General features: G+C 32.9%; 2 protein-coding genes across 4 annotated transcripts in view; both read right to left on the bottom strand.

Moving 5' to 3' along the window:
* Positions 1–13,263, bottom strand: part of LOC139489785 (uncharacterized) — a 324,072-nt gene that overhangs the window by 49,345 nt on the left and 261,464 nt on the right. For 2 of the 3 annotated variants that reach the window (XM_071276613.1, XM_071276614.1), the window contains exons 13-19: positions 9,630–9,742; positions 7,673–7,739; positions 6,255–6,367; positions 4,583–4,649; positions 3,104–3,281; positions 1,205–2,373; positions 472–547 (exon numbers count right to left, since the gene is read on the bottom strand). In XM_071276613.1, the coding sequence (XP_071132714.1) occupies positions 472–547; positions 1,205–2,373; positions 3,104–3,281; positions 4,583–4,649; positions 6,255–6,367; positions 7,673–7,739; positions 9,630–9,742 (1,783 nt within the window). Of the gene's footprint in view, positions 1–471; positions 548–1,204; positions 2,374–3,103; positions 3,282–4,582; positions 4,650–6,254; positions 6,368–7,672; positions 7,740–9,629; positions 9,743–10,758; positions 10,822–12,764; positions 12,971–13,263 lie in introns of all 3 variants that reach the window. The other variant, XM_071276615.1, reaches the window with a different exon arrangement.
* Positions 1–13,263, bottom strand: part of LOC139489793 (angiopoietin-related protein 6-like) — a 141,508-nt gene that overhangs the window by 111,281 nt on the left and 16,964 nt on the right. The window lies entirely within an intron of this gene.

Raw genomic sequence — 13,263 nt, 5'->3', positions numbered from 1 at the left:
TTTTAAACCAATAAGTGATCATAGATTTATTCTTACGAGGAACCCTGTGAGCATGCTTGGAGCATACTTGTAAGAATAAATCGTCGATCTCTTATTGCTTGCATGGCAATTGTTTTGTAAAATCATTAAAAACAGCAATTTGCCTTTCAATCAGCTGTTGTTATGAATAATAATTGTAAATTAATTTTCAAATCTGATTGCAGTACCTTTCTTTTACATCACTGTGCAAGTTACTTTTATTGTCTTTCCATATGTATGTGTTAACTGTCACACGCTGAAAAAAATTGGGTAGGTAGGTAAGAAATTTTTTTAATTTACATTGAGTCTATCGGAGCAACATTGTGACTTTAACAGTGCTAAATAAAAAATGGCAGAAAAAATCCCTTTAGGATAGGGGATAAAAAATAGGGTAGGTAGGGGTACAGTAAACACACATACTGTTTTGTTTGGCCTAATAATAATGATACGTACCTCAGGCAGAGTTTTAACTGCACTTTACCATCTCTCAGTTCCAATACTGGTTCTATCATCTGACTAAGGGCTGCACCTTAAAAAAAAGTTGTTAAAATCTTAAATTAAGCCACTACTTAAACTAAAATGAATAATTGCATGAGATAATTGTAATTGTAATTGCCATTTTGTTTAAACTTATTAAATTTTTTACCTTTGAAACAAATAAAAGATAGCTCCTAATTCAAAATAATTCACCATAGCAGAGTTATTATTGCTAAGAATAACTAGATATGACTCATTTACAGGAATACTACGATTGTTGTCGATGTTTCTTGTCTGTCATGACTGTCATTTTTATTTTTCGTAAATTGTTTTGTTATAAATAAGGCATTTTTTTTTTTCTTAATTGAATTATTTTATATGTTTCATGATGATTCAGATTTAAAACAAAACACAAGAGAATCTGAATGGGAGGTCCTTGAGTTCTGTATTCTTTACACATTTTGGACATCATTCTCTAATAAATAAATTTGGTGCTTTTACCGTCTTCTGATTGGTTAAATTATTACTTTTGTTTTCAATGTTGTCAATTTTTATGGAGACACGTCCACTCTGACATATGCCAACATGTGTGTACATTCTTATTTTAAAAAACATAATATAAAAAGTTCATTGACCCTGTTTTCTGTTAAAATAACTCATAATTCTCTATTTGGTGAACCTCACATAAAAAAATCATATTATAAAAAACCTTGTAAAAGTTGCTGTGAATTGTTGATGTTTGTCTGCGACATTATTCCTTGCATCTGCAACGTATTCTGTTGTTGAACAAATTTGACTATACTAACTGGCTGATTGTTGATATTTTGGTAGTTAGCAGTACCAGCTGGTGTAACTAATCCGTTTGATATATGCCATAATTGAAATCCAACGTTATTTTCACCCCTTGTGCCATCTTTTTCCAACTGGACATTTTCATCTACAGGTACCGGTATACTCTCAGTTTTAACTGGTCCCACAGAAAAGTGGACATTTTCAGATGCATCTGTACTCTCAACTTTTACTTGTGCAAAACTGGAAGTGACAATGTTTTCCGCAACTGGATTCGCTCTACTAGTATTTAGATGTTGAGGCATAGATGAATTCAGAGAGTTATTATCTGACAAGGAAGTAAAATGCGTGTCTGGCAGTCCAAAGGACTGTACCTGTGAAAATGTATTCGATGCATTCAGGTGTGACGCAGTGGAATAAACCATTGACATTGGTGATGTATTCTGATTTACACCTTGTGGGTTATATGCATATAACATATGTGGTACTCCATTTAGCATTACTATAGAAGGTTCTATTGAAAGTCCCGGATCATGTGGAACAGTATTTGGAGCATTATTCAGGGTATATCTTGGGTCCTTACCCTGGGATGAATTTTGAGGAAGATGGTTTAAAACATCAACATTTCCAGGTGTGACAGAGGGTTTAAATTCTGTTGGAACTGAATTCTCAATATTGAAATGAGGTAGAAAATTTTGGTTTAAAACATCAGAATTTCCAGGTGTGACGGAGGGTTTAAATTCTGTTGGAACTGAATTCTCAATATTGAAATGAGGTAGAAAATTTTGGTTTAAAACATCAGAATTTCCAGGTGTGAAGGAGGGTTTAAATTCTGTAGGAACTGAATTCTCTGATTCAGAATGATGAAGCAAATGTTCAGATGTAAGTTCATCTCTTGGTGATAGTGCAGTCCTACCATCATTGTTAGCCAGCAATAATCTTGGCGCTGTAGGTTTGTTTGAAACACCTGGCCCTTTTTGAGACTGGATGCCAGGTTCTTGATGCATAACATTGACAACATTCGTAAATCTTTCAGCTGTATTCAGATTAGAGTCAATGGAAGTCAGTTTTTCTCTTGGTTCTGTTGACCTAAATATCGAATTGAAATTTTGTTAAAACATTATTACAGTATTTGCTTAATTCTACAAAATAACCTCTGCAAATTTAATATAAGAATTAAATTGTTTTCAAAGTAATATTTTACATGGATGTACTTTAATGATATGTAATTTGATGATTTAAAAGCAAAGGGCTATGGAGAAACTATAGAAACATTTAAATATATACTTAGGTCATGTTTAGGAATTAGTGTCAGATGTTTGGACTTCTTGTTTTTTTCCCTACAAATAGGGTAAAATATTAACCCCATATATATCACCCATTTTTCTTTTCATATAAGACTTCAATAGCTCATATAAGATCATTTACAAAATTAAGCAGATTATAAATTTCTATTATATTGATTTGAGACCAAAATACTACATACAAATATAAAGGATTATATCCTATTCAGCCTGCTCACCATTTGTAGCAAATCTCATATCTAGAAAATGAATTCTGTAACCTATAGCTCTTCTGACTTATAGCATCAATTCTAAATTCTAGGGTTTTTTTTAAATTTCATTTAAGTACATACATATAAGATAAAAAAATTCTGACTTACAGCATCCATTCTAAATTCTAGATTTTTTTCCATTTCCACTTAATTACATCCTCATAAGATATAATGGTTAATAAAAGTATATCTAGTTCTAGCTTTCATATTTTTGTTATCATTCATTTCTTAACTTCTTTTTTTAAATGATGGATTATTCCATACCTCACTGAATCTTGTCCATCTCTTGATACATCTTGATGTGGTGTATCAGACAGAGTGTGAAATTTGGACTTGAGAAAAGCCAGATTTTCTATTGAATTAATGCTCTGAAGAGCTGATGGTATTTTTTCTTCTGCTGTTGATGAATTCTTTGACTCTGCATCCTTTGCTTCTGCAAGTACTGTCAAAATAGAATTCAAATAATGTTTACAGCTTATTTCAATGAGTATGAAGCTAAAGGTAATATCTTTGGTCAGCTTGCTTGCTAGCTGAACCATGAAGTCATTGTAAGGTAAAGTATACTTTTCTCCTTTCGAAGTAGCCTAGTCCTACAGACAGATAGATTGGTTATCTGTTGGACTAGTCTACTCTATAAAGAGGGTAGTTTACCTAATATAACAATTTGGCTTCACGGGTCAGATAGCAAGCAAGCTAACCAAAGATATTATCTTTAGCTACATACTTCTTGAAATAGGCTGTAAATATTGCATTGTAAATGGTAATTTCTTTCAATTTCTTTCAATATTTCACTTTTATATTAGGATGTAAGCAAATTGCATCATAAAGTTACCTTTTAGCCTTTGAAAAAAATAATATACAAGTGAAGTACTGTAAATTCAGATACAATGTATTACTGCAAAGATTTTATTAAGGTAAAAAATGTAACTATGTGAGTGTGGCAATAATATGAAATTCCATTCTACTTATAAGAGACTGCACATATTACTAATTCAATTATAAAAATTTCATGGAAAACACCTCCTCTTGTCAGTATAATCTATAGTAATTTATTTATTTATGTTTTGCGTTATATTTTAAAGTTCTTTTTTTATTGGTGACCATGACATTTTTATGTAGGAATGTTGAGTGATAGAAATAGTATTCATAAAGCTTCCTAACTGATAATACTTGAAAAACACAATGCTGCATAAACATTAAATGACAAAAATATGTGACGTATAATTTTCTGACATCAGACACTCGAATCAATGAATGTGTTTGTAGATAGATGTTTTGTGTTCTGTCAAATTGTTCCTTTTAAAATTGTTACACGATGATGACTGCTGTACCCATATTTTGACTATTTTTTTTCTTATGTTGTTTAGTTCATGCATCATTGTAAATATAATAGAATTTGATGAGACTGTCAACAAAGTGAGAGGTTTAGCGCATTAAAACCAGGTTTAATCCACCTTTTCTACATTTGAAAATGCCTGTACCAAGTTAGGAATATGACAGTTCTTGTCAATTAGTTATTGATACGTTTTGTCATTTGATTTTGCCATGTGACTATGGACTTTCCAATTAGATTTTCTTAGCTGAGTTCGGAATTTTTGTGATTTGACTTTTTACCTAAAAAGGAATATCAAAAACAGATCAAGGTGCATCAAATTGTCAACTTAATTTGATAGCAAGACATGAACTTGTATTTTTTCCTTTTTGTGTGATTTTCAAAGTGTTTTAGATAAATAGTTCACTTACTTTTCTGTAGTATCTTAGATGCACTATATCCATCATTTAACATACCATTGAGAGTAGAATTACTTGCCTGTTATAAACAAAAGGTGCACATGAAGAATAGTGTTGAATGAATCAATGCTAATGTAGTTGGTTAGAGATATCATTTTACCTTAAGTTCATTAAAAACCAAGTAAGGTTATTTTAGTTAGCCAGTTTGAGTTGGTGTGAAATACATGAACTACTTCGTTCTACAAGTTATAAATGAAGTCTGGTCTCCAAAACAGCTTTTATTTTTTCTTCCGAAATCATAGTAATTAAAATTTCTAATTCTCAAAAAAGATCAAGTATTACTAAGTGCTGTTTTGGAAAGCTATAAAATCTTGGACATTAACAAGAATGTGTCCCGAGTACAGGGATGCCCCACTCGCACTATCATATTCCAAGTTTATTGGACCGTAAAATTGGTGGAAAAACTCAAATTTGGCAGTAAAATTAGAAAGATCATATCATAGGGAACATGGGTGCCTAGTTTTAAGTTGATTGGACTTCCAACTTTATCAAAAACTACCTTGACCAAAAACTTTAACCTGAAGCAAGAGACGGACGAACGAATGGAGGGAGGCAAGAGAAATAAACAAACACACAGAGAAGAAAACATAATGCCCCTCTACTATCGTAGGTGGGGCATGAAAACATGTGTGTTATATTTGTCAGTCAGAATCAATCTGACAATCTGCACTTAAAACCATACAGGCTACTATCTACATAAATATTACGGCAAGTTCTATTTTGAACTGTTTTACATTGGTCATTTCAGGGCCTACTATAACATTCTATGTGATATGGACTGGCTCATTGCTGAAGGCCCTACAATGACCTATAGTTGTTAATTTCTGTTTTGGTCTGTCTCATTGGCAATCATACCACATATTCTTTTTTATATTAGAACTAATAAAATGCTTTGCTGAGTGCAGCGGGATACGATCGCAATGTTCAAACCCTGAACAGTTCGGGCAAATTTGGTCACAATAACCAAGCTTGATACTGTCTGAATTTGGATTGTGATAAACTTTTCAAAAATCGAAATGTACAAAATTTTGAAAAAAAAATTGAATCCCTTAAAAAAATTATAAACAAAAAAATCCCCCCATTTTATTGAAACCCCTTTGGAACAATAACCCCTACATTCAATCCCAGCCTTTCCTTTGTAGTATGGAACCTTGTTGTACAATTTCGGAGAGATCAATACACTTACACACAAGTAATTGACTGTAACTAGAAACATGCTTCTTTTTGGCCATTTTTAGTTCCCTAATTCCTATATGTTTGGGGCAATTAACCCAAAACTCAATCCCAGCCTCCCCTTTGGTATATGGAACATTGTGGTACAATTTCAGAGAGCTCCATACAATTACACACGTGATTGTCTGGAATTAAAAAAATGCTTGTTTTTGGCCCCTTTTGGACCCCTAATTCCTAAACGGTTGGAACCATCATCCCCAAAATCAATCCCACCCTACCTTTTGTGGTATTAAACCATCTGGAAAAATTTCATAAAGATCTATTCACTTAAACTAAAGTTATTGTCTGGAAACCAATGTTTCTTCGGACAACGCAGACGACAACGACAACATCATACCATTATACGATCCCAAAACATTTTTTGCATTTGTATAAAAAATGAAAGCCTTACCTGTAATGGACTCTCCTGACTATCAACATTGTGTAAAGGAGTTACTGGGTCTGATACAGGATTTAGAGGTACAATTTGTGTGGTGGCAGCACTATGAGTACTGTCAGTTTTATCTGTAATCATGGTAATAATTGTGTCAAATATAGGTTATTTAACTAAATAATATTTCTACAAATAATTGCATTGAAAGCAAGTGAAATAGTAAAAAAAAAACAAAAAACAAACGCTTCACTAACACGTTATTGATATGTTTTGTCATTTGATTTTGCCATGTGATTATGGACTTTCTGATTAGATTTTCCTAGCTGAGTTCAGAACTTTTGTGATTTTACTTTTTACCTTACCGGTACGCCAAAAAAAGATATATGTCTGTTTCCTGTTTCCCAACCGACCCTGACTCAAACCCCCCAACCCTAGATCTTTTTATTCAATTCAGGGAAATACATATCAGGTCCGATTCAGATCCGTGTCTTACTATGTCCAAACAATCAAAATGGCTGCTCCCAGCACAAATGTGCTACAACTAAGGTTTAAAAAATGTCAGCACTGCAAGGATTATTCAATTCAAGCTTCTTTAAAGAGATTAAATCATTTTGGGGTACAAGACCCTAACCAAACATGACAATTAACCGATTGCAAATCTGACAGGGAGTGCAAAAAGGAGTAGGTTTGGTAAGACCCCTTTTTGGCCCAAAATATAACAGTTTTACAAAATTATTAAAATGTAAACTTTAAGTTCTTTATTGTACAGGTGAATGCTTCTGCTACATAAATATGGGTTGTAGCACCATTAAGTCATGCTAAATTACTGAAATCTTCAAAATTCTATCATTTTAGTTAAATTTTAGACGGTTTCCGTGTAAAACGAAAGTGGCTGCATGCGTGTTCATCCTTAATATTGAAATGTAAGTTGAATTTTATGATAATACATTACATATATAAAGATTGTGGATCAACACAGATGCAGCCACTTTCATTTTTGACAAAAACCATCTGAAAGTGACTTTTTTTGGCATATTTGAGAGATTTTTCATATTTCAGCTTGAATCGGACCGTTTTTAATGTCTAAATCAGTTAAAATCTTTCACAAAAACTAATTGAATCAAGTGAAATAGACACTAAAGTGTTTAAAAAGTGGTCAAAATCTTTAGTCAGATGAAACTGAAATTTGAGGCCAAAATGAGTCCTTACCAGACGTACTCCTTAAAAAAAAAAAAAAAAAAAATCCGGACCTACCGACCATGATTTACTTGCCTTGGCAGCAGAAAACAGACATATATTTTTTTCTGGCCTTAGAAGGAATATCAAAACAGATCAAGGTGCATCAAAATGTCAACTTAATTTGATAGCAAGACATGAACTTGTACTTTTTCTTTTTGTGTGATTTCCAAAGTGCTTTAAATAAATAGTTCACTTACTTTTCTGTAGTATCTTAGATGCACTATATCCATCATTTAATATACCATTGAGAGTAGAATTACTAGCCTGTTGTAAACAAAAGGTGCACATGAAGAATAATGTTGAATGAACCAATGCTAATGCAGTTGGTAAGAGGTATCATTTTACTTAAAGTTCATTAAAAACCAAGCAAGGTTATTTCAGTTAGCCAGTTTGAGTGGGTGTAAAATACTTCATTCTACAAGTTATAAATGAAGTATGGTCTCCAAAATAGCTTTTTATTTTTTCTTCCGAAATCATAGTACCGTAATTAAAATTTCAAATTCTCAACTAAGTGCTGTGCTGGAAAGCTGTAAACACTTAGACATTAACAAGAATGTGTCCCGAGTACACTGATGCCCAACTCGCATTCATATTCTTTGTTCAGTGGACTGTGAAGTTGGTGGAAAAACTCAAATTTGGCAGTAAAATTAGAAAGATCATATCATAGGGAACATGCATACCTAGTTTTAAGTTGATTGGACTTCAACTTTATCAAAAACTACCTTGACCAAAACTTTAACCTGAAGCGGGAGACGGGTGAATGGATAAAAGGAGGCAAGACAAACAAACAAACACACAGACTAGAAAACATAATGCCCCTCTTCTATCATAGGTGGGGCATGAAAACATGTGTGTTATATTTGACAGTCAGAATCAATCTGACATTCTGCACTTAAAACCATACAGGCTACTATCTACATAAATATTACGGCAAGTTCTATTTTGAACTGTTTTACATTGGTCATTTCAGGGCCTTCTATAACATACTATTGTGGATTCATTTATTTTCGTGGGTACCAATTTTCGTTGATTGTGAAAAACTTACATGTTTATGGATATTTGATTTCTTGGTTTTGCCCAAGTCTGCATACAAGCCATAAGAAAATTTGTTATTTGTTGAACATTTGATTTCGTGGTTCAACTGTTCCCACGAAATCCACGAAAATTGGTATCCAACGAAAAAAATTGAATCCACAGTATGTGATATGGACTGGCTCATTGCTGAAGGCCCTACAGTGACCTATAGTTGTTAATTTCTGTTTTGGTCTGTCTCATTGGCAATCATACCACATATTCTTTTTTATATTAGAACTAATAAAATAATTCGCTGAGCGCAGCCAGATACGACTGCAATGGTCAAACCCTGAACAGTTGGGGCAAGTTTGGTCACAATATTCAAGCTTGATACTGTCTGAATTTGGATTGTGATAAAATTTTGGAAATAACATAAGTTTTTGACACAAAATAATGTGGTCAAAGATCTTACAAATCTATAGCACAACACTGTGCAATTGAAGATATCTTTTTGAAACTTTTCAAAAATCGAAATGTATTAAGTTTTGAAGAAAAAAAATTGTGAATCCTTTAAAAAAATTATAATCAAAAAAATTTCCCCAACTTATTGAGACCACCCTTGGAGCAATAACCCCAAAATTCAATCCCAGCCTTTTCTTTGTAGTTTGGAACCTTGTGCAATTTCAGAGAGATCCATACACTTAAACACAAGTTATTGACTAACTAGAATCGTGCTTCTTTAAACCATTTTTAGGCCCCTAATTCCTATATGTTTGGGGCAATTAACCCAAAACTCAATCCCAGCCTCCCCTTTGGTATATGGGAGATTGTGGTACATTTTAGAGAGCTCCATACAATTACACACGTTATTGTCTGGAATTAGAAAAATGCTTGTTTTTGGCCCCTTTTGGACCCCTAATTCCTAAACGGTTGGAACCATCATCCCCAAAATCAATCCCAACCTACCTTTTGTGGTATTGAACCTTCTGTTAAAATTTCATAAAGATCTATTCACTTAAACTAAAGTTATTGTCTGGAAACCAATGTTTCTTCAGACAACGCAGACAACAACGACAACATCATACCATTATACGATCCCAAAACATTTTTTTGCATTTGTATAAAAAATGAACACCTTACCTGTAATGGACTCTCCTGACTATCAACATGATGTAAAGGAGTTACTGGGTCTGATACAGGATTTGGAGGTACAATTTGTGTGGTGGCAGCACTATGAGTACTGTCAGTTTTATCTGTAATCATGGTAATAATTGTGTCAAATATAGGTTATTAATTAAATAATATTTCTACAAATAATTGCATCGAAAAACAAGTGAAATAGTAAAAAAAACACCAACAAACGCTTCACTAACACAATCTAGAACACAGTAACAGATCAGCAGTTTTGTAGAGGATTGCAGAAACATTATGCGTTCCTTTATGTGCCTTGGCCACTAACTATGTGATGTCACGATCCTATGTATATTGTAACTATGATTCTTTGCTTATTTTTGAATGAATATTGGACCATACACTTGTATTTCATTGAGAGTCAAGAGGCTTAGCCTAATCGAATACAACATGAAGAAAACACCTCAAAACCCATCATTGGTGCTGTGACCAAATATTTAGTGAAGGCTTTTCTTTAATATTATCAGAACCTAAATTATTTTTTTGATATTTATATCATAAAAACATTTTTAAATGACTTTTTTGAATTTTTTTTTTAGAAAATTTGACGAAAAACATTAACCTTGTTAGAATGAGGATGAGGCAATTCAAAATCTCTCATTAGCCATGTACCATTTGTTTGTGATGTATATATATCTTGTAACTACTGTGTTTTTCCCTTGATTTGAGGTAAAGCCCTCAATAGTAATAAGTCTTTAGGCAAATTAAAAATACAGTCAACAAATACTACTCTAAATGTGAGGTGAAAACTAGATTTGTTGAAGGACCAAATTTTTGGTTTCTTCTGAACAAAGACAAACACTGATGATATTTCAGACCTTGAATAGCTTAATCCCAAAATGGCAATATTAAACTTTTATTTTGAGTCAGGTAAGGTTTTACCTCAATCAATCAAAGACAAAAGGTAAAAAGAAGGCTCCATCCAATTCATTTGAACTTTTGTCTTGATAATTCCCTCATTGGAAATCATACTTCCTTATCTGTATAAAAAGAAAGGTTGACATGAGATATGTGTCTCTTGTAGCTAAATTTAAGATTTTAATGTAAATGTTAGTACCAGTAGGGATATTTGACTTACCAAATACTGATACAGTAAAACAGCTCTTGTTTCCTTTCATAGCACATTTATTCAAATGATCACCTGCAAAAATAATTTCATAAAGGATTATATAAATTTTTGCCCAAAAAATCTATTTAAATCAATCATTGTAAAAAAAAACAACATTCATTTACTATATTTTTGTATTATGCATGTTGAGTGAAGCCATTCCAATTGATACTTTATGGCTTGTCTTTCTATGTTGTGATGTAACACTGATGTTTCAGATAAGGGTAAAGGTTTGGTACCATTTAAATGTTTAATCCTGCTGCAGTTGCTTGCATCTGTCCTAAGGGACTGGTGCAAACTGTAATGGGACAGCACTTTTTGCAGTGTTTATTGGAATGGGAATCAAGTTTTTTTCATTATTGGCAAGCATGGGACATGAATTTTTTGAAACAATGTCTGTATATGAAAAAAAAAAAGATAAATCTATAACAAACAAAAATAACATCATGACCATCTAGCAATGTGTATAAAACAGTTACAACTTAGCAATAAAATTGAGAATGGAAATGGTGAATTTGTCAAAGAGACAACAACCCGACCACAGAGAAGAAAACAGCAGAAGGTTACCAACAGGTCTTCAATGCAGCGACCTTCAGCTGGCCCTAAACAAATATATACTAGTTCAGTGATAATGAATGCCATACTAAACTCCAAATTGTACAAAAGAAACTAAAAGTTAAAATAATACAAGACTAACAAAGGCCAGAGGCTCCTGACTTGGGACAGGCGCAAATGTGCCGTGGGGTTAATTCAATTTCAAGATTTTAAGAACGGCTTGAACAGTGAAGGCAACAACAAAAAACAACTTTGGAACAGAATAAACATGAAAAAATACTTTGATAAAAAAAAATATGTAAAAATTTGATAAGATATTTCACATGATGAATAACTGTTTAACAAATGTAAAAAAACGATTTCATGGATAGTGGTTCTGCACAAAAAAGCATGATTGTCTAATATAATTCTGTCCTCCCATAAAGCAGAGTTGTCTCCCATTTACCAGAGTTGTCTTTCCTAACAAAAGATATTTTTCTATCAAAGACAGTAGTTCCAGCAGTTTTATGAGTAAAAGGTAAATTGAAAACTTACAAATCTCTACAAGCAATGACAAGATTCAGACGTGTCAGACTATTGTATCATGCATCAAGAAATTTTTAATAGTTATCAAAGGTACCAGGATTATAATTTAGTACGCCAGACGCACGTTTCATTTACATAAGACTCATCAGTGACGCTCATATCGAAATATTTATAAAGCTAAACAAGTACAAAGTCTAAGTCAGGAATCTAATGTTCAGTAGTTGTCGTTTGTTCGTGTGGGTCATAAGAAAAATGATAAGTGTTTCTTATTTTATGTATAGATAAGACCGTTGGTATTCCTGTTTGAATAGATTTACATATTACAACACTTATAATGCAATTTCCCATAAAATTAATGTTTCCAAGGGGCATAACTCTTATACAAATAATTGCTAGGCACTGATTTTTGAATTTATTTGAGATATTCCTGATTTAAACTTATGACATAAGTTTTATAAAAATATGGGAAGAATTGTACATGTGAGAGTGCTAACAAGACTGGATGGATGGACGGACGCCTAAAATTTCTAGGTCCTTTCTAACACATTACACTCCGGAGTGATGACAATAAGCTGAGTCGAGGGAATAGGTAGAAAATTATCTATAACAGTTGCCTTCCTTGCTTTGACTTGATTTTTGGTGTTTTAATAACACCACTTTTAAGCACAGCATATATTCAGGCTATTTCATTTCGTGGCGACAAGTTTTTATTGGTGGAGAAAGCCGGCGTGCTGAGTTCCCGGAGAAAACCACAACCTTTTTAAATTTGAAGGTCAGTTGTGTATTGCCTGTTTCTTTCTTTATTTTCCTAAGCAAGAATAGTTATGGGCACTTGATACCAGAGATGGGATTAACTGCTGCCATATTTGCATATAAATGACAAGGTATATACATACACATTTCTTTTGGATTGCAAGAATGAAAAGATTTGCATTTTCCACATGTACACAAAAGCAAATTATTATCCACAGACATGTCCTGAATACATGGTTGGTTGACTTTGTTCAATGGTCCCAAAGTACCATTATGACGTCTGTTATAGTGGGCTTTGAATGAAATCATACATACACTGGCAAAGGAGCATTTTTTACACTGCCATAAACTGAAAAACAAAAAAACACTGATTTGTAAATACATGCATGTACATGTAGCTTAAATTAATGTAAAAAAAAATAAATATGACATGTCACGAGCAGTTACATGTACAATGATATAATACAACAAATTGCCAATGACCAACATTGCACATAGTTATAAATTGCTTACTAGACCAGACAGACACCTGCTACTACTACATGTATGTCCCCTGCAATGCATTCCCTGGGGGACCAAAATGAATGGATTTTAAAACAGCTTTAAATATAAATGTCTCAGTCTATAAGGAAACTAAAATCT

The sequence above is a fragment of the Mytilus edulis genome, chromosome 9 (genome assembly GCF_963676685.1).
Source record: "Mytilus edulis chromosome 9, xbMytEdul2.2, whole genome shotgun sequence".
NCBI lineage: Eukaryota > Metazoa > Mollusca > Bivalvia > Mytilida > Mytilidae > Mytilus > Mytilus edulis.
Note: the sequence above shows the minus strand (reverse complement) of the source record. Positions and strands in the feature narration are given on the sequence as shown.